Source organism: Antechinus flavipes, chromosome 2 (genome assembly GCF_016432865.1).
Source record: "Antechinus flavipes isolate AdamAnt ecotype Samford, QLD, Australia chromosome 2, AdamAnt_v2, whole genome shotgun sequence".
NCBI classification, from domain to species: Eukaryota; Metazoa; Chordata; class Mammalia; order Dasyuromorphia; family Dasyuridae; genus Antechinus; species Antechinus flavipes.
The window spans coordinates 354,728,134-354,753,960 of NC_067399.1; the positions used below are offsets into that span (position 1 = coordinate 354,728,134).

At 32.2% G+C, this 25,827-nt stretch overlaps 1 protein-coding gene across 5 annotated transcripts in view; it reads right to left on the reverse strand.

The window, feature by feature from the left end:
* MAP4K5 (mitogen-activated protein kinase kinase kinase kinase 5) overlaps positions 1-25,827 on the reverse strand; it is a 207,881-nt gene that overhangs the window by 59,615 nt on the left and 122,439 nt on the right. For all 5 annotated transcript variants that reach the window (XM_051978085.1, XM_051978086.1, XM_051978087.1 and 2 more), the window contains 6 exons: positions 25,027-25,158; positions 12,107-12,169; positions 7,394-7,475; positions 5,625-5,741; positions 3,846-3,924; positions 398-456 (listed from right to left, as the gene is read on the reverse strand). In XM_051978085.1, coding sequence (XP_051834045.1) covers positions 398-456; positions 3,846-3,924; positions 5,625-5,741; positions 7,394-7,475; positions 12,107-12,169; positions 25,027-25,158 — 532 coding nt within the window. The remainder of the gene's footprint in view (positions 1-397; positions 457-3,845; positions 3,925-5,624; positions 5,742-7,393; positions 7,476-12,106; positions 12,170-25,026; positions 25,159-25,827) is intronic.

The window sequence follows — 25,827 nt, forward strand, 5'->3', positions numbered from 1 at the left end:
CAACTTCAAAAAAATAAAGGAAAAAGTGAAAAAGTTGTCAGCTAATTCAAGAATACATTAGAAAACTAAGAAGGTATAAAAATAACAGAATTTATTATAATTTTACAGGAACTGGGAAAGGAAAAATAAGCCCTAATACTCAGAAGATGGAAATCAACTACCCCAAAGAGACATTGGTTATATAAATCTAACAAGTTAAGTAAATATTTTCAATTATTAAAAAGGACAAATCACTTTTTAAAAATACGCTATCAAAATTCATACCTGAAGGAAACTTGTATATATCCAAAATAAGATTTTGAGTCTTATAATTTTTTCATGTGTGAAATCAAATGATTGACTTGAAAAGAAGATAACTTTTGTTTAAAAATGAAAACAAAAAAAATTACTAACTTACCATTTCATCACGTGCTTCTGTTTCTTTTCTTAAAGGAGGTTCAAATTGTAGCTTGTCAACTACAAAATACATATTAAATAATTATATTTTCAAATGTTAAATACTCATGGGAAAAATAAAATTGATAAAACCTAATGTTGTCTGATAAACAGGTGTACGTACACACACACACACACACACACACACACACACACACACACTTTACTCATATTTTACTAAAAATTCAGATCAATACAATACTTTTTTAAGCTAACTTTTTCTATTATTCTACACTGGGCATGAATATGAATATTTCAATAAATAAAGAATAGAAAAAAAGAAAGTGAATTTAATTATCTCCGACTTTAAAAAAAATTAAATTAAATTTAGTACATTAAAGCTGTCTTATTTGTCAGTGTTACTCTGTAAATCTCCTTTCTTCTATGAATCTTCTTTAATTCTTTTTGTGAAATCAGATAGCAGAAACTTATAATACTCAGATTAATGTTTTATCATTTTTTCCTATTCTTCAAATCTCCTTGTTTTTACTTGTTTATTCAATAATTTTCTTTTTGATTTACATGAACTGAAGTTGAGTGTAGTGACAGAACCAAGGGAATACTGTATACAGTAACAAGATTATATGATGATCAACTATGATAAAGCTAGCTCTTCTCAGCGACATAGTAACTTGAACAGACTTGGAATGAAAAATACCATCCTCATCCAGAAGGAATATTACGGAGACTGAATGTGGATCAAAGCACAGTATTCTTGAAGTGGGTTGTGGTTCCCTTTAAGAAAATGTATTTTCTATTGATCTGTGATTCCTTTCAGATTCCCAGACCATCCTGGCTAAGACATATCCTCCCCAGACAAGTTGTCTTTCCAGGATGCCAGAGCCTTTGATTCAATTATAAATCCTGGTCAAAAAGGATCCCTTTGAATTCTAATAGTAGATCTGGGCTTGTCCCATCCCCTTTCTGACTTGCTTGAGCTCTCCCAGCCCCTACTAGTTCTGATCTGCTCCGATTGTCCCAGCTCCAATATAATAAGCTTCCATCAACTAAAGTCTTTGCAGATGGATCTTAGCAGCTCCCTTTACTGCCAGGACTTTCTGTCCACTGAGAATTGCATTCTCAGTACAAAACTCCATTTTCCATAGATTTGAAATCTCTCTGGTTAAACTAGCTATAGAAGTCAAGTGTCTGGTTAAACTGATTTCTATCTAACAATAAACTTTCATTTTGCAACTAATATTTGGGAATGAGTGAATTCTTTCACTCCTAAAACCTGTGGTCAATTTAAAGAGGGTTCTTAATAACTCTCTTATAGCCACTACCCTCTAGACCACCAGGAATTTAGACCACTCAAACAGCATCATTCTCACTTTTTAAAATTTGTTTTTCCTTTCTTGTAGGTTCCCCCCCCCCCCTTTTGGTCTTGCACATAACAAATATGTTTAAAAAGACTGTACATGTATAACCTATATCAGATTGCTTGTTGTCTTGGGGAGTGGAAAGGTAAGGGAAGTAAAAATTTGGAACATAAAATTTTACAGAATTGAATATTTGTAATTGAATGTAAAAATTTGAGTTAGGATTTTCTCATTTATTGTTTTTCTAAGTTTTTTTTTTTTTTAGTTGTATGCCCAATTCATTGATCTGTTCTTTCTCTATTTTGCTAATGAAAGGATTTAACAATCTAATTTTTCCCCTAAGGGCTGCTTTGTATATAACTAAGTATCACAATGTTTAGAGTGCTGACTTAGGAATGAGGAGGACTTGAGAGAATATCTTGCCTCAAACACTTACTAGATAGATTTACGACCCTGAACAAGTTACTTAAACTTTCTTAATTTCAATTTCCTTTATTGTAAAAGGGGAGATAATAATGGTACTTCCTTCACAAGGGTTATTATTAGGTAAAAATAAAATAAAACATGTTAAATATTGCCAAACTTTACAACACCATAAAACTATTACCTAAAATTATTATTATCCCCAAAATCTTGGTATATTTGTTTTTCCTTTGAAGAAATTATCTAATCTTTTTAGCATGTGTTCTTGTGCCTATCAATTTTTTAGGATTAAATTCTTTAGTCTTCAACTAATTTGAAACCTTTGTTCACAGGTTTATTATAATAATTATTATATTTTAATGCTTTGTGATTGATAAAAATATTTTTTATTTTCTTTGTTTTTAAAATTTTTACTTTAGCATATGGTCAATTTTTGTAAAGGTGGCAAAAGTGACAGAGAGTTACGTATATTCTTTTCCACCATCACTGAATAACATCACAACGCTATTATATCTGACTCTTGTAAAGTTGTATTATTATTAAGTTTAAACTCCTATTCACTTTTCTATTAGATTTGTCTAGGTTTAAGGGAAATAAACTGAATTTGCTGTCTATTTCTTCTTTTGATTAACTTTTCCTTTAAATATTTGCATGCTCTGCCATTCAGTTTCCACCTATATAAATTCAAATCAACAAGCACTTATTAAGCTCATAGTAAGTGATATGAACTGTGCTAAGTACTGGGGATACAAAAGAAAGGTCATTTAAAATGATCCTTGACTTTATGGAGCTCAAAATCTAATTGGGGAAAAGGGATAATATGCAAATAGCCTAAGAAAAGACAACAATATGTGTATACATATGTATATTATACACACATACTTCATAAGCATATTATGTATGTGTACATATATATGTAAATAACATCTGAAACTAAATAATGCTATGTACTCTCATTAAATGGATTTTATCATCTATGCTCATCGATTAAACTATTAAACCTATGCCTATTGTTCTTAACTTATGTCATAAGTGTTAATTAAATCTCTACATAGTATGCTTACTATTTACTTTTATTTGGTAGTAAAAAAAATTATTTGTTTAAAAGGGGAATGACAATTCAATTTTGAATCTTTTTTAAGGCATACAATTACAATGAATTGAGATACATCAAAATTAGTAAGTCTCATTTTTAAATAAGTAATCAGTAAGTCTATTTTTAAAAAATAAAAAAAATTATTTTTGAAAATAGAAAAACCACAAAACTGAGTACTTTTAAAACCTGTGACAATGGCATACATTTAGATATCATTAGCCTTTCAAAAAGGTTTCAAAAAAAACCTTTTCTATGCTCTTTTTCTAAAAATCATGTAAAGACATTTATTAATCCACAATCTATGATTTGTGATTTTTGACAATATACTAATAATTTGCAACTAATGTTTTAAAAATAACACCTCATTTCCCAGAATGAGTCTTTGTTTTAACAAAATAATTAAAAAGCTGTCAAATGAAGATTGCAAAAACAAACCAAGTTTTCATATTCTTTTGTTAGAAAATAATTTTAAAATCTATAGTATATATTCAGCCCTGAACATTTTTAAAGAAATACAAGAACTTTTAACCCCACAACATAATGACAAATTAAAATATATCATAAATCCATACAATTTATCTCTGATGCTGTTCGTTCGGCTCTGACATTCCTATTTGCAGATCGAATAGTGTGACGGACAACTGCATGGGGCTGTAAATGCAACATTATAAAATAATTGAATTTCAACAAATATTTTGTAATACAATGTCTCCAAAACTTATTAACAATGATGAAAATCAAGCATAAGACAAATATAAACCCAAATAAAAACTATAACAGATTTTAGGCTACAGGATAATTTTGACAATTGTGTGTTTAGTCAAAGGCTCCTTAAAATACAGACAATTTATAATTCAATCTTTAATATTTCATATCATTTGCTTTTGAAAAAGTCTTGCTCATTAATTCAAATTCTACATGTATGATTTAAGAAAATATGTAAATTCCTTTTTTGGGAAGGGGGTAGAGAGAGGGATTAAATGTGTAGATTTATTGGGGATTTTATTAGTTAACTGAAGGAATTAATTCACAACAGGACAAAATGGTGCATCCCCATATCTATTCTCTAAGCCAACCCAGGTATTAACATATATAAATCTTGACTATTTCTGGTCAGTGAACAAACATGTAAAAATTTTGTTTAAAAAACTGGTGATTTTTTTTTCTATTAAGATTCAATGATCACTTAAAATAAATCAATAACCATTAAACAATTTCAAAAGAAAGACATACAATATAAAATGGGTCCACTTTATACATTATCAAGAGATAACTATATCATTTTTAAAAATTAAATTCTATAATATGTGAAGATAGGAAATGAATGGAAAATTAAAGAAAAAGAGTAACAAAGGCAGAAAAAGACTTAGAAGTATTAAAAAAAGAGAGAGAGAAATGAGATAATGACATGAAGACTGTGAGTTTTTGGAATACTGTTACTGAAAATTTTAAGCCATGTTGTGTTTTCACAACCACAAACAAATTTGTATACATGTACACACACACACACATACACACAACACACACACATACCCCATCCCTCCCTGAAGTATGAATGAAATAAGCAGAGGACCAGATATGCCTCATACTGATCTGGACTTTAAAAATTGAACTGATTTTACAACAATAATTTCTGGAGATGTTATCAGTAAACCTGACTGAATAAAACTGCTTAAGAAAATAATGGAATTACAACAGAAACAAATTACCTTGAAGACTCTAAATATAATATAAAATCTTTTGTTTCAAAAATTTTGCAAATTGGAGAGATAAAAAAATATCATTCATGATTTTCCATTATGAATTTTTTTGAGATGTGTTCTAAGTGCATTTGGGCAATGCCATGGGCAAACACTTTTTCTTGCTGGTCAAATGCAATGCTTATAAGCTTAAAAATTGTTTTTTAATTGATAATTTCTTAAATATATACAGCAAAGAAAATATGTTATCAAATTCTTGACTAAACATGACTAAGGGCAGAAGTTTGCGCTTTGGTCAGAATAATGTAGCATTTATGGATCATATCATAAATGAGAGAGAGAAAGGCTATCTAGTGCAGTGATGAGCATAGAGATTATATGTTTCATGTCATATACCTAATTCTAATTTCTTAATGGCTTTACTGGGAATTCAGATTATAAAAAATTAATCTAGGGATAAAGAGAATAATAAAGAAAACACATTAAAAAAGACAAGATTTGCTATCATTAGGAAATGCAGTTAGGGAAGTTACAGATTTTGTAGGCTAATCAGTTTTGTGGGTCAAATTTTTTAAACAATATGAAATACATTATTAATTATATCTATATATGTATTTATTCTCCAATATGAGAGTAAAAATACTTCCTCACCTCAAAATCATCATCATCTCCTTCGATATAATGTGCATGGTTGTCGGGATTATTTACTTTGTCCAACAATTCAACTGCTAGTGCCCTTGAGAGACCGGGCTGTCCTACAAAACTATGCTTGATAAAAAAACAAAAATATATTGAAATTATAATTTTATATATCATCTACAAAATTCATTATTTTACTTTTTTCATTTAGGAAATGGTATAAAAGCAGTTAACAAATGAGCAGTTAAGTTGCAAATAAACTTAACAAGGTATCAATCAAAAGATAGATGGGGCATGATAGCAGCTGAGGTTACACCCAGAGACTCTTTAGAAGATCAGGATTCTGATGTGATTAATCAGCTTAAAAGTAATCACATGACACAAAGAGATTACAGTTGGGGAGAAAATAGGCCTTTTAACCCAACAGGGCAGTGTCCAGTGCAAACAGCTCCAATGTAATTGTCAGATGATGAGGAGAAATCCCAAAAGTGGTAAATAGAAGGGAATTAGATAAGTTAACTGAATTCCATGTCATTTGTATACAATTTACTTATAGCAAGCAATGAAGAATAACTGAAGGCCAGTTTCTTTTACTAAATTAATTGTCCCAAATATGAAATGAAGGTAAAAATTTTGCTTCAATTAGTACTATATTTTAAGGCATAGACCAATGACTACAAGATCGAAATGGTTCAGTGCAGCCCATTCATTATTCACTATTAAAAAAATAATAATAATCAAACCAAAATACAAATCAATAAAGAGAATCTTCATATACAAAAACCAAAATATCTGAACCATGAAAAAAATTTTTTTAATGTTTTTCTTTGATAATTCTGGCACTGCTTTTCTTTTCTTTTTTTTTTATTTCATAGATTTTTATTTACAAGTTACATGTATGGGTAATTTTACAACATTGACAATTGCCAAACCTTTTGTTCCAATTTTTCCCCTCCTTCCCCCACCCCCTCCCCTAGATGGCAGGATGACCAGTAGATGTTAAATATATTAAAGTATAAATTAGATACACAATAAGTATACATGACCAAACCGTTATTTTGCTGTACAAAAAGAATCAGACTCTGAAATATTGTACAATTAGCCTGTGAAGGAAATCCAAAATGCAGGCAGGCAAAAATATAGGGATTGGGAATTCAATGTAATGTTTATTAGTCATTTCCCAGAGTTCTTTTGCTAGGCATAGCTGGTTCAGTTTATTACTGCTCCATTGGAACGTATTTGGTTCATCTCATTGCTGAATATGGCCAGGTCCATCAGAACTGATCATCATATAGTATTGTTGTTGAAGTATATATAAGGATCTCCTGGCCTTGCTCGTTTCACTCAGCATCAGTTCATGTAACTCTCTCCAGGCCTTTTTGAAATCACCCTGTTGGTCATTTCTTACCGAACAATAATATTCCATAATATTCATATACCACAATTTATTCAGCCATTCTCCATTGATGGGCATCTATTCAGTTTCCAGTTTCTGGACACTACAAAGAGGGCTATCTGGCACTGATTTTCAAAACAAGCATGATTGCTTACATTTGTGGACTTGTATTAAAATAATAAAATTACAAACCACAAATCCCCAAATGTCTTATTCTTATATAAAAAAAATTTTGGTTACTCTAAGAGTAACCATTACATATATATAAAACAACCCTGAATATTTCTATTCAAAATTTCGATGCAAATAAGAACAAGTGAATTCTAATAATAGCTCAAAATCCTGTTTGAAATAACAAGTAAAAATTATTTAATTAAACACTTACAGTTAGAAGTCTTTCAGCTGTTGGCCTCTTTTTTGGATTTTTGGTTAATGCTATTTTGACAAAATTATGGAATGTTGATGACCTTTAGATTTAAGAAAGGTATAGACATGTTTCATTAGTACTGGTTTTATATTACTGACATTATTCCTTAAATGTAATTTATAAAGTCTGAAAAGTATCAATATATATTTGAGACCATTTCATACCATAAAGTTGTAAAATATAAACAAAAGTTGAACTTATTCAGTTGAAAATATTTAAGCCACTATATCAAATAAGAATTAGATGATAATTGCATAACAATGCAATTACTAAGAATGATTATAAGTGTGTATGTGAGGGGGAAGTTGGATAACTAAGAATACAAATTCAGAAAACAATTTCCTCTTTATATTTCCTAGTGTTTAGGCATAGTTATAAGGCTATCCCAGAATTTTAAAAAGGCCAGGTAGCCCAAGAAGCTACTTCCACTTTTCTTAGGGAAAAGAAGCAAAGAAGAAAAGCTGAGACCAAAAGTGGTATTAGTAATGGAAGGAGCTTTCTTATCACTTTCAGGTTTCTTGGGCTAGGAGAGTGTTGCAGAATGCTATAATGGAACTAGTATTGCTTTTGGCATGAACTAAGGTTGATTCTGGTGCTGCTACTTATTACCTGTGTGATTTTGGGGAAATCACAACTTCTCTGAATATATTTCCTCTATTCTAAAAAAAGAAGGTTAAATTATATGATCTCTAAGGTTATTGCCAGCTCTAAATTCTCTCTCTTTTTGTTTGTTTTTTGCTGAAACAATTGGGGTTAAGTGACTTGCCCAGGATCACACAGCTAAAAAATGTGAAGTGTCTGAGACAAATTTGAACTCAGGTCCTCCTGACTTCAGAGCTGGTACTCTATCCACTGTGCCACTTAGCTGCCCCCAACTCTAAATTCTGTAACTCGAAAGCGTCTATATGATAAAGGTGGCATTTTTGCTACTACCATAATACCTATTGGGGGTTAGGAGAATGAAGGACCAATTGGCCACTTAAGAGACAGGTAATGACTTTCTCCTATAAACCACCATAATTCATAAGAAAGTGGTACTAAAGTTATTTGACTTTTGACTGTCAATTGATTTAAGTACCTTGAAATGGAGGCACTAAAGGATGATAAAGATACCTAGTGGCTACAGAAAGTTCTTAACTTGGAAAGGGAATGGGGAACTCAACTTTTGTAGTACAAATTATTCATAGATAAAACCACTTTTTAAAGTGAAAACAAAATTCCGATCAAAGTTAACAAAAGTGAAACTAATGTAACAAAATGGGTTCCAATTGCCTGTGAAAGCAAGATAGTGATTATTTAAGTGTTTAATGGAATGGACACAAATGAGGTAAAATTTTAATTGGCAGATGATTGCTTAATATCTATGCTCTGCTCCTTTGTCAGTTGGTGTAGGCTGCTAATGCTTCAATTTGAAAATGAAGATATATAAATTTGAAGTTAAACCATGTTTATGTGAAATTTTAAAACCACTATAATATTAGTTTCATTTCTTAGTGGCACCACCACTATCATCATTCAGGTTATGCATTTAAAAGTTCTCCCTATTTTAAAACCAGCTTACATATCAAATTGATTCATATCAGACTACTAAATACCACAATGGAATACCTTTCAGTAATGGAAGAGCAGTATTGCTCTATTGAAGAGAATTGTAATTAGGCTATTTAGTACCCTTCCTCCCAAACTATCTTGTGTTTAATTGCTTTGCACTAAATTGTATTTTCTATATATGTATATATATAAAATATACTTATCTCTCTGTAACATGTAGGCAATTTGAGAAGAGAGATTGTCATTCTCTATTTAAATCGTCAAAATGGTTTTCCTAAGGTAGGGTACAATCATGTTACCCCTCTCTACTCCATAAATTCTAGTGATTCCTTATCACCTCCAAGATCAAATATAAGTTCTTTGTCAAATAAGGTGTTTCATAACATCTTCCTCTCTATATACACAGGTTTCCAATCTTCTTATATTCTCATGTGCTATGTGATACAGAGATACTGATCTCTTTGCTGTTTCTTGAACAATATACTCATCTCTCAGGTTTGGACCTTTTCCACTAGTTGTCTCCCCTGCTTTTAATGCTCTTCCTCCTCATTTCCACCTACTAGTTTCCTTCAAGTCCCAGCTAAAATTATTCCTTTTAAAGAAAGCCTTTCTCAATTCTTCTTAATATAGTGCCTTCCCTCTGTTCATTATTTTGAATTTATCCTGAACATAACTGGTCTATACATAGTTGACTGCATATCATTTTTCCTATTAGATTGAATTTCTGAAGAACAGGGTCTTTTCTTTGTATCTCCAGTGTATAGTAGTGTGATATACTGTAGGCAGTCAAATGCTTGTTGATTCATTTACAATATGGAAAATTCAGGATTCTTTGGTTTTGTAAACCAAGCCCCTGCCTCCCTTCCCCAATAAACCACAAATTATAAAGTCCTATAAGATAATGAGGTAGGCTTTTTCCATTATTTAACAAATTTATGTCACCAGTAAAGTAAATTTTTAAAAAATATCTATTAAAATATGCTGAACATAAGATAGATTTAAATTCAAATCCTGTCTCAGAAAGTTACAAGTTTTGTAACTCTGGACAAGTCACTGAACTTCTATCTGCCTCGGTTTGTTCATCCATAAATTAGGATAATAATAGCACAGGACTGTTTTGAGGATAAAATGAGACAAATCTTTGTAAAGTCCTTTGTAAACTTTAAAGCAGCTAGAATAGAAATTTAATTAGGTGAGTTTAAATTTCAGTGATGGCTGTGTCTTCTATGTTGTTTCTTTTTCTTGATTGGAGATTATCAAATGGAGGCAGTCTTGTGAGTCAGAAAGGTTGAGATACTTTGGATTCTCAGTTGGTGCTGCCTGAATTCCAGAATGGGCCTCTTCTTTATCTAACTGAAGACCCATCCTAGCTTGCTGTCTTTCAGCAAGGAACTTGGAGGTAATTAGAGAGTACAGTGATAAGATAAAATGTTTAGTAATTAGTAATCCCACAGATTGCATTATGTTTTGGTGTTTTAAGTATCAACTTCCCATGAGAATAAATAACACAATGTATTGTGACTATTGCTTATGTTTTTCCTATTAATATGCTTTTGAGAGTTTTGCCGTATAGAAAACATTTCTTTTATATAATTGAAATAAATAACTTTCCTGTTTCTGATCTACATTGTAAATTGAGTACTCTTCTACTTGTCATTTTGAAAAACCTCTAAATATGAGCTCAATGTAAGTTTAAGCAAATACATTTCCCTGGAGCTGTGGAGTGAGTATCCAAAGAAATGAGTGACAAAGACAGAAAGAGACAGCCTGATCATCATTTTAGGAGGGCACTGCTCCACAAGGACTGTCACCTGGTACATGGAGGAAGAGCAGAGAAGGGTTCTATAGTGAAGAAAAAGAAATCACTAAATTCCTCAGATCCCTTGGGCCAGTCAGAGTTGTGAATGTTTAATTATTTAAAAATAATAAACATGAAGGAAATTCATTTTTATAATAAAAATTAGCTCCTGAAAACATGCATTTAGTGAATATTTGTTTTATTTTAAATTAATGAATGTAAGGTGCTTAAATTCACATTTTGAGCCAGAAAGATAAAGAAAGATACATTCAGGGCTATAAAATAATTCAATTAACACCATTACCACCACCTCTGCCTTCCCACCTGCCATCTCCCTCCAAAAAGAATGTTTCCCAATTTTAAAAAAATTGCCTTACAAATAAAATAAAAGTCCAGTCTTGTTAATCAGTTGACCACTCTAGAGAAACAGTTGTTACTTTACTCTTAAAGGCAAAGCATCTCCTACACATGGATGGATAGATGCCCATTTGCCTTGGGTAGGCAGTGACTTATTTTGTAACAGCACATTCAGATAGCCATTAGAATCTAAAAATCTTACGATATTTTGGATTTGGGTAAATAAAGAGTTCCTCTACCTACTCTAACTTAGCATTACAATTTATACTAGTTTTATATTAAAAAACAACCCTATTCAAAACAGTTTTGGATTTATATTGAGGAAGGAATATTATTTTACTTTTTAAAAACTAACAACAACAAAAGATTTAAGAAACTGTAATTATATTTAAATGTAATGGGTGAAAGTTTCAAATGATTATCTTTATCTACACCCATTCTTGAATTATTTCAATTTTTAAGAAATTTCCCTTAAAAAAAATGCAATCATGCTATATTTGCCGAAATGCATTATGTTGAGAAATAGAACTGATATTATGGCACTTTTAACTTCCACATAAAGACCAACTTAACAGATGTTCCAATGTGACAAGCAGAGAACACTATACATTTGTGTCACAAACTTGCCTGGAATATACAGATTTGTATTTGTTCTGAAATCTGATATGCTATTATTGCCTACACTGTCAGGTGGAGTGGATTTGAAATGTTACATTCCCCCATTTTAATTGTCTTTGATTTTAACTTTGTTTTCACTGTAAAAAATAAATGTATTTCATGTATGTTAAATAATAAACAATAATGTGTCCATTGCTTCATAATTCCATTCCCTGTTCTCCCCCACCTCCAAGGTCCCTTCTTTTCTAGGTTTTAATTTCCTCAGCTATAAAACAAAGACATCAGGAAATGTATCTAAGGTTCTTTTTATCCCAAAAAAGTCTATGAATATGTGCATTTTGACTTACCATTTTGTCTTTTCTTTTAGCTTTGGAGGTTGAAAATTGCTTTTTGACATTAAGAATAAAGCTCTGAAATGAAAATTACAATTAAATAGGTTCATCAATGTATCCTTACTTTTATTAAATATTCAGTGTATAATACTAATACCATAGTGAATTTACTGAAGACAGATTAACTTATGAGCTATTCAAATAATAATAATATATATACACATGTGTGTATGTATGTATGTATATATATATAAATACATATATATTTATATTATATATATCAAGCTTATATTATACAAACAAGACTAAAAAAAAAGAATGGAAAGGTTTCTAGAAATTGCAAAGCTCCTTTAATGATTCAGGCTATTCCTAAGAAGGCTCATTTTAAAAATATTCCCAGTTTCCCATCAATCTAAAGGACATAGAAGACAAGAGTCATCAAAGAATAGGACAATAGGTATCAAACAAAAGGTGATAGAAGTGAGCTGGCTGCTGGAACCAATAATCAACAAAGACAACAAGAAAAGAACTAGAATAAAACCTGCCACCACAAAAATATATAACAAGAAATGAAGATAGGTTAGTTCTAAGGAAAGGGCCAAAAAGTATCATGGGGATGAGTTAGACCTCCAAGGCTTAGGAGACATCTCAACAGAAGAAGGCACATAGATCCATTTGGGTACTGGACTTATCAATGAAAATATAAATCATCGTGCTTGGTCACTTTATTGTCTAAAAAGTAAATCCTGCTTACTGCTAGGAGGGTATTTAGCTGGAGCTTCTACTGCTTTAAAACTCAGTCATGGGAGCTGCAAGTTTTCAGAGCTTTCAAAGTGGTATATGATGTGGAAGGGTCTTTCCAATCCTGCTGGCCTAAGCTCTGCAAGTTTCTAATGCAGGTTTGGGTATGCTGGCTTGTGGCTGATTGAGTTTGAGTAGACAATTGCTGCACTTGCTCATTGTTAGCACACTGTGGGTTCATAGCAACTGGACTTTGACTCCCCTTTGATTTTGGTCTCCTGTCTTAGGTGTCTGTGTTGAGCTAAAGGTTAGAATGGAGTCACTACTCTGCTCCTGGGCCACACCAGTTTCTAGACTTCAAAGCAGGATCAATCAGTCCTCAAATTGGGTCCTATACATGATCATGCCCATTTCTCTACACCTTGGGTCTATGGGCCAGAAAGATAATTGTAATGGGCTGAGGCTCAAGTTGATGCACCGAAGTCTCAAGCACATGAGGCTAAATAGTAATTGGACCATACTCTATTAATATATAAGCTTGCACAAAGAACAGTTGGTAGAGCATGAAATTCTTAATCTCAGGGTCGTGAGTTCCACAGTGGGCGCCAATTGCAATGACCGCATATTTAAAATTAGGTGGAGTCAGGAATTCAGGTTAAGGGAAAAATCTTCAATCTTTATTGAAGTGAAGAGGTGAAAAAAGATTGCGATAGCAATATGGGCAGCTGCAACAGGAAGCCAGCTAGCAGAGAGAGACCTGAGCTGAAAGGCCCTCACAATGGCAATGCAAGCAGCTGTGTCAAAACGCCAGCCAGCAGTCTCTCCTTCCCCTTCCTTTTCCACTCCCCTGCCTCCACCCACCAAAATCATCATTTCCTATACAACACATCAGGACTTGCACAAAGAGTGGGTGGGGGCCATTGTTTCTCCAAGCTTATATATTAATAGAGTATGGTCCAATTATTATTTAGCCTCATGTGCTTGGGACCTCAGTGCATCAACTCGAGCCTCAGCCCATTATAGATAATCTGCCAGATACCACCTGTTCTTGTTCATGGTGCTAATTCAGATCCTCTGGGATCTTGTTTTGTTGCTGTCCTAGTGTTCACACAGTTCTCTTCCTGTCCCTGAGTGCTAGGATACTCCCCTCCTCCTCTGCTATCTCTATAACCATGCTGTGTTCCTGAATAACAGTGTCCTAAAACTTGTATTCCTAAATTGCTCTGGAGTGGGAAAAAAAATGGCTCATCATGACTTTTTTCCTAGTTTGTTGTGGAGAAGTGTGTTAGAAGAGCAAGGCAAAATTAGACAGAGTGATACTATAAGCAAATTGGGAGAACGAGGAATAGTCTACCTCTCACATCTGTGAAGAACTAAAGAACATTATAAAATGCAAAATGGATAATTTTGATTACATTAAGTTAAAACATTTTTGCCCAAACAAAACCAATGCAATCAAGATTAGAAGGGAAACAAAGCTGGGAAGATGTTTTTTAACAGCCATAGTTTCAGACAAAGATCTCATTTCTATATAGAGAATTGACTCAAATTTATAAGAATACAAGCCATTCCCCAACTGATAAATGATCAAAGGATATGCAATTTGTAGACAAAAAAAGTAAAGTCATTTCTAGTCATATGAAAAAATACTCTAAATTATTATTGATCAGAGAATTGCAAATAAGACAGCGCCTAAGTACCACTACATACCTCTGAGATTGACTAAGATAATGATAAATGTTGTAGGGGATGTGAGAAAATTGGGACATTAATGCATTTTGGAAGAGTTGTAACTGATCCAACCCTTCTGGAGAGCAATTGGGAACTATGCCCAAAAAGCTATCAAACTGAATACTCTTTAGTATAGCAGTGTCTCCACTGGGCCTGTAACCCAAAGATATCATTTAAAAGAGAAAAGGACTTACATGTACAAAAATGTTTGTAGCAGCCCTTTTTGTAGTAGCAAATAACTGGAAATTTTGTGGATGCTCATCAGCTAGATAATGGCTGAATAAGTTATGGTATATGAATGTAATGGAATATTATTGTTCTATAAGGATTAATGAGCAGGCTAATTTCAGAAAGGTCTGGAAAGACTGTTCACATTGAACAGATGTGAAGTGAAGTGAGCAGAACCAAGAGACATTGTAAACAGTAACAACAAGATTATGTGATGACCAACTGTGATAGACTTGGCTCTTTTCAACAATGAGGTGATTCAAGGCAATTCCAATAGATTTGTTTTTACATATGAACTTTGTTGTTATTTTTTCTAATTCATCAAAGTAGTTTTTTGGGAGTCTGATTGGTATAGCGCTAAATAAATAGATTAATTTAGGTAGTATTGTCATCTTTATTATATTTGCTCGCCTAATCCAAGAGCATTTAATATTTTTCCAGTTGGTTAGATCAGACTTAATTTGTATGGAAAGTGTTTTGTAGTTTTGCTCATAAAGTTTCTGATAATTCCAATAGATTTGTGATGGAAAGTGCCAGGTTGTGGATCAAAGCAAAGCATTTTCACACTTTTTTTTTGTTGTTTTTTGCTTGTGGTTGTTTGCTTGTGGTTTTTTTTTCTTCTGTTTTTTTCCCTTTTTGATCTGATTTTTGTTTTTGCACAGCATGATGAATATGGAAATTTGTTTAAAAGAATTACCTATGTTTAACCTATATTGGATTTCTTACTGTGTTGGGGTGGTGTCTCACCAGAAGAGAAAGAAAAATTTGGATAATGGAGTATTGTGAAGATGAATGTTGAAAATTATCTTTACATGTATTTGGAAAAATTAAATATCACTAAAAATAATATATATATTTTATGGGATGGCTCTATATAAGAGGGAAGAGAAAGGATACTGAAGAAAATTATGATAAAACCCCCAGAAAATTTTTTTTAATAATTTTTTATTGATAGAACGCATGCCAGGGTAATTTTTACAGCATTATCCCTTGCATTCATTTCTGTTCCGATTTTACCCCTCCCTCCCTCCACTCCTTCCCCGAGATGGCAAGAGTCCTTTACATGTTGAATGGGTTGCAGTATATCCTAGATACAATATATGTGTGCAGAACCAAACAGTTTTCTTGTTGCACAGGGAGAATTGGATTCAGAAGGTATAAATAACCCGGGAGGAAAAACATAAATGCAAGCAGTTTATATTCACAGAAATTTTTCTTAATAAAAATTGTTTAAATTTATGAATTAATAAGTGATCTTTACCTTTATAAGTGGGTATTTAGCTACATTTTTCTTGAATCATCAAGAAAGATAGAAGAGTTGAGAAGTAATTATTGGATGTCTTCCATTTTCTCTTTTCAAACCCTAAGCTTCTTGTCAAAATTCACTCAACTTTTGTCAGTATTTTAAAAGCAGATTTTTAGGCCCTTTAAAAGTAATTTTTTTCCTGATAGAAACCTAAAAATATATGATTGATATTTAACACAAATTAGTCATGAGGCCCTTGCTTCATATTATTCTAGAAAAAGACAACCTCGAAACCCCTTGATTTAATTTCCCCTATTCTCTCTTACCTCAGTTCCTAGTGACTAAATGATCATTCTTTTATTTTTAGATTATTTTAATTTTTTCTATTTAAAAATTTATTTAATATTCCCCTCCCCCCCCAGTTACATTCAAAACAATTTTTTTTTTACATTTGTTTTTAAGATTTTAGGTGGGTCCTCCTGGACTATCCATTAGTTAGACCTCTATGGCAGATCCACAAATTGCTTTTCAGAATGATTGATCAATTCACAGCTCTACCAATAGTTCATCTGTATATGTACCCTTCATGGGCTTCCAACAATTGTAATTTTCCTTTTTTAAGCACCTCTGCCAATTTGATGAGTATAAGGTAGAAGCTCTGATTGAATTTAATTTGCTTTTCTCTTACTGTTAGTAATCCTATAGCATTTTTTCATATTGTTGTTTCCAATTTGTCTTTTTTAAAAATTATCTTTGTAACTTTTTAGTATGTACTTATTAATCAATGATTTCCATTCTTATATTTGTATCAATTTCTTATGTATCTTGAATTTTAAGCTTTCATCTGAGAAATTGCCACAATCCTTTTCCTAGTTGAGTTTTCCTTAAAATCTTAATGTAACCAATTTTGTTTGTACATAAAGCCTTTCAATTTTATTCAATTATATGATACTCTCTCATTCTTTGGTTAGAAATTCTTTCCTTGTAAACAAGTATGAAAGGTTTCTTGCTCCCTTGATTTGTTTATAATATGAATCTTCACTATATATGAACCTTTATATATATATTTCTTTTTTTCTTTTTTTTAACATTTATTTTCCAGTGTTCTTTCTTTGGGTGTAGCTGCTTCTGTCCATTATTGATCAACTGAAACTGAGTTAGATCTTCTCTTTGTTGAAGAAATTCACTTTCAGAATACATCCTCATACAGTACTGTTGTTGAAGTATATAATGATCTCGTGGTTCTGTTCATTTCGCTTAGCATCAGTTCATGTACGTCTCTCCAAGCCTCTTTGTATTCATCCTGCTGGTCATTTCTTACAGAACAATAATATTCCATAACATTCATATACCACAATTTACCCAACCATTCTCCAATTGATGGATTCATTTTCCAATTTCTAGTCACTACAAACAGGGCCTTTTGGGGATATAAGCCCAGTAGTAGCATTGCTGGATCAAAGGGTATGTACAGTTTGATAACTTTTTGGACATATATATATATATATATATATATATATATATATATATATATTTCTATTTGGATCTTATTGTAGTTTGTGGTACAGTGTTGATCTAAACCTATTTTTTTCTAGACTGCTTTCCAATGTTCTCAATAGTTTTGCAGAATACTGAGTAACCAAAATCCTTATATTTTTTCACACATTATAGTACTATGTTCAACTGCTTCTGGGCTCATGTTCTATTAAACAACTTTTCTCTTTTTTAACTGGGAACAAATAGTTTTGATAATTACTGTCTTGCAGAATAATGAGATATAATATTGCTAGACCTGTTTCATTCCAGCATTTTTTTTCATGAATCCTCTTGAGATTCATGACTTTTTGCTTCTCCAAGATGAATGTAGTTTTTCTAGTTTTATAAAGTAACTGGTAGAATGATCAGGATGATATTGAATCTGTAAAATTATTTAGGGAGTATGATCATTTTATTATATTGATATGGACCAACCATGAGCAATTTATATATTTTCCCAGTTTTAAAAATCCAAATATTTAATTAAATAAATGTAACAATTTTCCTAAGAAATATTTTGTGGTATTCCTCGCTTTCTCACACTCTATCTCTCCCCACCAATTGAGTCATCAATTCTATCTTTATAACATTTCTTGTACATGTCCACTTCTCTCCTTCTCCATGGCAACACCCTGGTCCAAGTCCTTATTATTTCATACCTGGAATCATATTAACAGTCGCCGGTTGGTCTATCTCAAGTCTCTCCTAAACCTAACCTGAAGTCAACTGTCAAAATGATCTTCAGTCAACAAACTGAAGTTCTTCCCTATTACCTCCAGGAGCAGCATTGGCTGAAACTCTCCGTTTAGAAAACCAGAGTGAGCTCCATCTCCACCCCATCCCCCAAGTCTCCTGCCTTAGTTTTCTAATCAAGGTTAATAGTGATTTGTTCTCTAATGGAGATGCCAAAGTCAGAGAGACCATGACTGAAATGGGTTTCCAGTATCTAGGTTTGCTAGAGGCAATTGGGTCTCCTGATGCAGCTAGCATTAAGTGTCAGAGATGAGCATAATCAGTCATACCTGAAAGCCAGTTAACTTTCCCTAGGTGCAAACTAATCCTTTCACCTGAAGATTTGTCCTACCTCTTCCCCACCCACCCGAAAGATGAACAGGAAGGAGCTGAGAATTATTAACCCACCTCCTTAAAATGTCCACCAGTCAGGACCAAATGATGTACTGTCAAGCCAATCAGAAGGAAGACACAACCAGATTTAAAAGACTATGCCAGCCCTCACTCAGGATTTTTTTTTTTTTTAACAGAAATGGAAATGAATCAGAGAATCTTTTAATAAAACAGTTTTTCTGCCCTATTAGGAAACGTATGCCCTGCAGAGAATTGCTTCAGTTTACCCTTTTATTAAATTCTACTCATGACAGTGTCCAGTTATTTTAAGTTTTATGATTATTTTAAAAGGAATTTCTTTCCTATTTCTTCCAGCTGGATTTTGTATAATACATAGCAAAAGGCTTTTCTTTTTTCTTTTTTTTTTTTTTTGGTGGGTTTATATCCTGATGCTTTACTGCAGTTACTATTTAAATTCATTTTTTAGTTTAACTTTATAGGGTTTTCTAAAGTAAGCCAGTATGTCATCTGGAAACAGTTATAATTTTGTTTCCTCCTTGCATTTGCTTATTATTCCTTAAATATCTAATATTAAAGGAAACAAGGAATAGTTATGACATGGACACATTTTGATGTACGATAAAGAAAACTAGAATTTTTCCATTAGAAACAATGCTATATCTTGGTCTTGGACAATTCGTCAAATTAAGGAAGAATACATTTATTCCTAATTTTCTAAAATATATTTTTAAATACACAGAGTATTGTATTTTATCAAGTTTTCTTTTTTTTTGCATCTAATGATGTAATTATGTGACTTGTACTTTAAAAAATTATTAATAGAGTTATTATATTTATGGGTTATGATGAAATGGACAGAACATAGGATTAGGAGTCAGAAAGACCTGAGTTAAAATTCTCCCTCAGACACCTCTGAGGAAGTCACAATCTTTCTATGACTCAGTTTTCTCTTCTGTAAATAGGGATAAAAATAGTATCTACATTATAGAGTTATTATGAAGGTCAAATGAGAAAATATATATTGAAGGTTTTACAAATCTTCAAATACTGTATAAATGCAATAAACAAGTAAATCATAATTATATTGGACTAAGCTTGATTCTTCACATAAATTCAATTTGTTCATGGTGCATAATATTCTTCACATGTTGTTATCCTCACTTTGCTAATATTTTGTTTGGTATAACTATATTAATGCTTATTATATTATATTAATATATTATTTTCTTTATCATTCCCTAATTGAGATAACTTATCTAATGATAGGCTAAAATATGTAGAGAATATAAGATACTATTGCATAACTTTATTATTATTATTTTTTAAAGCATTACCTCAGATGGATGGCCACAGAATACCAATGACACCCTTCAGATATTAAGGAAAAAAAGGAAGGTCTCTAGCACTCAGTAGTAGATACTTTGTAGAGTAACCTTTATGGAAGACATTGATGAGAGCAGTATAATAAGATGGACAGAGTAGGCTTTGATATCTACCCTTCGGGAAATAAAACCACAGATCCAATTAGTATTTAAAGAATTTGACGGGATCTCTTCTTTTCCTTTTTTAAAATTTATGCAATATTAGAATTGCTTTTTGAATATTTGATAGAATTCTCTTTTAAATTTTAATCTGGTTCTGAATTTCCATCTTTCCAAGTTGCTTTATGACATATTAAATTTCTTTTTCTGGTTCATTTCAGCTTTCTATTTCTTATATTGTTAAACTGGGCACTTACAATGTATGTAAATAATCATCTTTTTCATTTAATTGTCATTTTTATTCAAATATAACTAGGGCAGCTAGAGAACACACTGTATGGAGCACCGGAGTAGGGAAGCAAAAAGACTGTCATCAGACAACTTGCAAGTTACCTCAGACTCAGATATCTTTATCTGTTAAATAAAAATAAGAGCATCTTCTTTACAGGGAAATATTATAGTACTTTTTAAATGCTAGCTTTCAGTATCATTCTCTAATAATTTCTTTAATTTAATCATTTGTTATGAATTCTCCTGTAATTTAATTCAGTTAATTTTTTTCTTTATTAGATTAGCAAAGTTTAATTTTATTTAAACTTATTTTGAAAAATTTAACTCCTAGATTTTTTAACCAGCTCATCTTTTTTCTTCTTTTTTTAATTTTCAGAATGTTTTTGGTTTTGATTGAGGTTTTTCAATTTGTTGCATTCATGTAAATTTTTTTCTAATAGCATTTCCAATTTACTAACATGTTATTTCTCTCTCTGGCTGACAAAAACATTTAATAAATTTTCCCTAAGGATCACTTTTGGCTGCATACTGAAATTTTTTCACATGCTCTCTCAATGTTGATTTTTAGTCAGATTATTATATATAATACATACAACAATAGAAATTATACTGGTATGCTGTCATCAGAAAAGGTGCTGTGCTCTATAAGCAAAGCAGAATTGAATTAGACAAAAGAAATTCACAAAATCAGATGCACATAATAGAGATGCACAAAATTAAAGAAGGTACCCCAAATGTTCATATGGACTATTTGTGACTGATCCACAGCAGAGCATTCTGAATTTGTATTGGTGTGATCAGCCATAGTTGAACATATTGAACATATTGTAACTTTGCTCTAACATAGTGATGTCATTTTGGTCCTCTTCATGAATGGAGGACAATAATCAACCAATGACATATTTTATTATATATATTATATAACACTGCATATCATATAATATATATTGCATTAGTTTCTTTTTTTAATTTAAAAATTTTGTTATTCTGAACTTGACAAACATCAAGAAACATGAGCATATGCATATACAAAAGAGAAAATGAAAACTGATGAACTGTTATAACAAAAAGTGTTGTTATAAATATTTTTGTATATTTGAATCATGCCTTTTTAATTTGATTTCTCTGAGGTATGACTATTATTACTAAATCAAAGTAAAGAAGGGACCCTGAAACTCTCTAAAACTCCTTGAAGGACAAATTCTCCTTGGATTCTGCCACTGTGGGTACCCCGACCCAAGGACAAACAGCTTCATTCTGTTGTCTGGGTGGGGCTGGTTGAGTTCAGAGCTGAAGATACCAACCCTATTCATTTGAAGATTTTCTATTCAATTCAGATGGGGCTAGCCAGCTCAAGCTGAAATCCAGCTTGTAGATAAAAAGAGCCAACTAGGAACTCCACCCACTAGCCCAGCCCCCATGGAACAGGCTTGGTTTGTAGCCAAAGACCTCTTTTGTAAAAAGAGCTAACTTGGGGCTCAATCCTTGCAGAGGACTTAAGATGTCAAGGAATCTCTCTTCCTGGCATAGCAAGTCTCTGCCCACTGGAATAATATTCTCTTCTGGAGCTACCCTCTCTTTATCTTCACCTATTTTCCTAAGGAGACTTTATGCCTTTCTGTCAGGATTTCTCTAAACTTTACTCCTCCACTACTTTACTTCCCAATGCCTATAATAAACCTCTTTTATCAGTCTAGCTTTTTCGGGTTTGTAAATTCCTTTACAGAGAATCTCTGCGCCACTGGAAGGGAGTTCCCCCAAACTCCCTACCCTTGCGCCGAATCCCAAAGGGGTGTAAGGGAGCCAACCTCTCCATTTGGTTCCCTGAATCCCGAACCTGCCACTAGACCTCATCATTTAACTCCCTAACCAGCAGGAACTGTAATCTCATTTTAGTTCCCTAAATCTAGACCCCATCATTTGGTTCCCTGACAGAAGGAACCCCCAAACCTAAATCTCATCAAAAGGGCATTTTTAAAAAAATTTTTTATCAAATAAGAATACTTGAGAAAAGAAAAAAAATACATCTACTTGTGACATAAAATATACATAAATATATATATATATATATATATATATATACACACACACATACATATTCCTTTCTATTAGTTTAGTGCCTTTTGTTTTAATTGCTTTCAGCAAAGTACATTAGTGTGCTTTTTTCCCACAATTCCTCCAAGTGTCATTTTCCCTTTTAAAAACAACCTTTGCCAATCTAATGAGTATAAGTTGAAACTTCAGTTATTTTAATTTGCATTTCTTTTATTACTAATATGAAGCATTTTTTCCCCAACTTTGTTGATAGTTTGGATTTTGTACTTTTAACAACTGCCAGTTCATACCCTTTTACTATTTATCTTTCAGAGAATGGCTTGGGTTTTTATATAAATTAATCAGTTATTCCTTTAGTCAGAGTGCTGGTTAGCTACAGGTCCATTTATAGGAATTCACTCTCACTTCTCTATCTTCCTCAATTCTCCATACTTCTGGTTGTCTTAAATTATTTAAAATAAAATAAAAACTTAGTATGATGTAAGTTTTGGTAATTTTTTTCTTTTTTTATAAAGCTTTTTATTTTCAAAACTCATGCATAGTTTTCAACATTTACCTTTGCAAAAGCTTGTGTTCTAAAATTTTTTTCTCCCTCCCTTCCCTCCACCCTCTCCCTTAGATAGCAATTAATCTAATACATGTTAAATATGTGCAATTCTTCTACACATATTTTCATAATTATCATGCTGCACAAGAAAAAATCAGATCAAAAAGGAAGAAAAACTAAGAGAGAAAACAAAATGCAAACAATAACAAAAAAGTGAAAATATTATGCTGTGATCCACACTCAGTTCCCACGGTCCTCTCTCTGGGTGTGGCTGACTCCATCATAAGACCATTGGAACTGCCTGAATCACCTTACTGTTGAAAAGAGCCATGTTCACCAGAACTGATCATCACATAATCTTACTGATTGTGTGTACAATGTTCTCTTGGTTATACTCACTTCACTCAGCATCAGTTCATGTAAAATCTCTCCAGGCCTATCTGAAATCATCCTGCTGATTGTTTCTTATAGAACAATAATATCCCATTACATTCATATGCCATAACTTATTCAGTCATTTGTCAACTAATGGGCATCCACTCAGTTTCCAGTTCCTTGCCATTACAAAAAGGGCTGCCACAAACATTTTTGCACATATGTGTTCTTTTGTCTCCTTTATGATCTCTCTAGGATACAGGCTCAATACAGTTTGATAGTTCTTTTAGACATAGTTCCATATTGCTCTCCAGAATGGTTGGATCAATTCACAACTCCACCAACAATATATTAGTGTCCCAGTTTTCCGGCATCCCCTCCAACATTCATCATTATCTTTTCCTGTCATCTTAGCCAATCTGAAAGATGTACAGTAGAATTCCTAATTTTCTTCAAGACCTAGCTCAAATTTTAAAAAATCAGAGCTTCTTAATGATCTTTACATCTGCCTTCCACAGACTGGTGAAAACTACAAATGGCTCTTCAGAATAAAGTTTTAAAATGTTTAAAATAAAATACATAGGATTATGAAGGAAACCAATTATATTAAACAATAGTTATAAAAATATTTTTTAAAACCAAATTCACATTGGTGTAGTGGATAAAGCACCAGTCCTAAAGTCAGAAGAACTGGACTTCAAGTGTCTGGCCTCAGACTCTTAATACTTTCTAGCTCTGTGACCCTGGGCAAGTCACTTAATCCCAATTGCCTCAGCAAAAAAAAAAAAAAAGGGCCAAATTTACAGACTCCAGATTATGAACCTTTAAATAAAATAAAGCCTTTCTTGATATTTTCAAAATTACCTTTTATTTACTTTGTAGATAATCAATTATATACATGCATATTTTGTTGACTAATAGAATAAGTCATTTAAGTTCTTTAAATGTAGAGACTAACATTTTTGTCTTTTTAATCCTCAGTACTTAACAGAGCTCTAGTTCATCGTAGGTGCTTAATATAATTAATTATAGTAAAAAAGAATAAAGAAATTTATAGAGAATATACATTTTTTGTCTTTTTATCCTCAGTACTTAACAGAGCTCTAGTTCATAGTAGGTGCTTAATATAATTAATTATAGTAAAAAAGAATAAAGAAATTTATAGAGAATATCTTTCTTCCTCTCTCTCCCTCAAAATCCCTATTCTCTTCCTCCCAAATATAAAACTTATTTTGGCCAATACCTTCAATCTTTTCCCTAATCTCATTTTTTTCCCCAGATTAAGAGTAGGATATTTGGTTTTTAACCTTTATATTTTCCCTGATAACTCCTTAGGGAAGATCAGTATGAAAATGATCAATAAGGAAGGAAAAGGGAAAATTGTTAAAGATCTAGAAAATCAACATGCCAATAATCAGTTCTGGAATATGTGAAAACCAGTTTCATGACCAATTCTTTTCTATTTCCAATGAAGTGAAGGAAAGGAAAAATGGGTTCAACTTCCAGAAGAAAGCTAAAAATTTAATGAAACTTTCTTGAAATGTTCCCATTATTAGCATTTCCAAAGATTCTAAAAATGTTATTAACCTAAAGAACATGTTAAACTTTTAATTAATACCTCATTGGATGAAGATCAAACATAGGTGGCTGAAGTTCTCCAAGTTCAATTGCTGTTATTCCTACTGCCCAAATATCACAAAGTTGGTTGTATCCACCATTCTTTTCCACAGCTGCAACTTCTGGAGCCATCCTGCAATATGTTTGTATTGTATACGGAAGTTCATTTAAAATTCAATATAGTGTCATCAATGAAAAGAAAATTTCTATTTTTAAAACCCGATAACTGAAATCTGTTTCTTCCAATTATATACAATACAGTTCTTAAAAAGTTATAAAAGAAAATTAGAATAACTTCTACAGTACAAAGCAGCTCTAAGATATAAAGATTCTCCCCTACCCCCATATAGTCTTTTTTTCCCCCCTTTTTGTTGAGGCAATTGAGGTTAAGTGACTTGCCCAGGGTCATACAGCTAGGAAGTATTAAGTGTCTGAGGCCAGACACTTGAACTCAGATTCTCCTGACTTCAGGGCTGGTGCTCTATCCACTGCAACACCTAACTGCCCCACATAGTCTTTTAAAACAATGTTTCCCAAATTGGGGGAAAACGACACATAGCTAGCATTTGTACAGAGGGCTAAAATACTGTTATAGCAATAAACTGTTCCTCCTCTTTTCTGGACATTTTCCCCTAAATTACTTAAATATACTAAAATATCTACAAAGCTTAAAAAGAGTTCTTGATTATAGTATCGCTGTTCTCTTAGGTGAATGTGAAGTCTGACAGCATTGGGAACTCTTACTGTCTTATGGTATAACTTCTACATCTCTTACTGTACTTGTCTCTCCAGTATATGAATA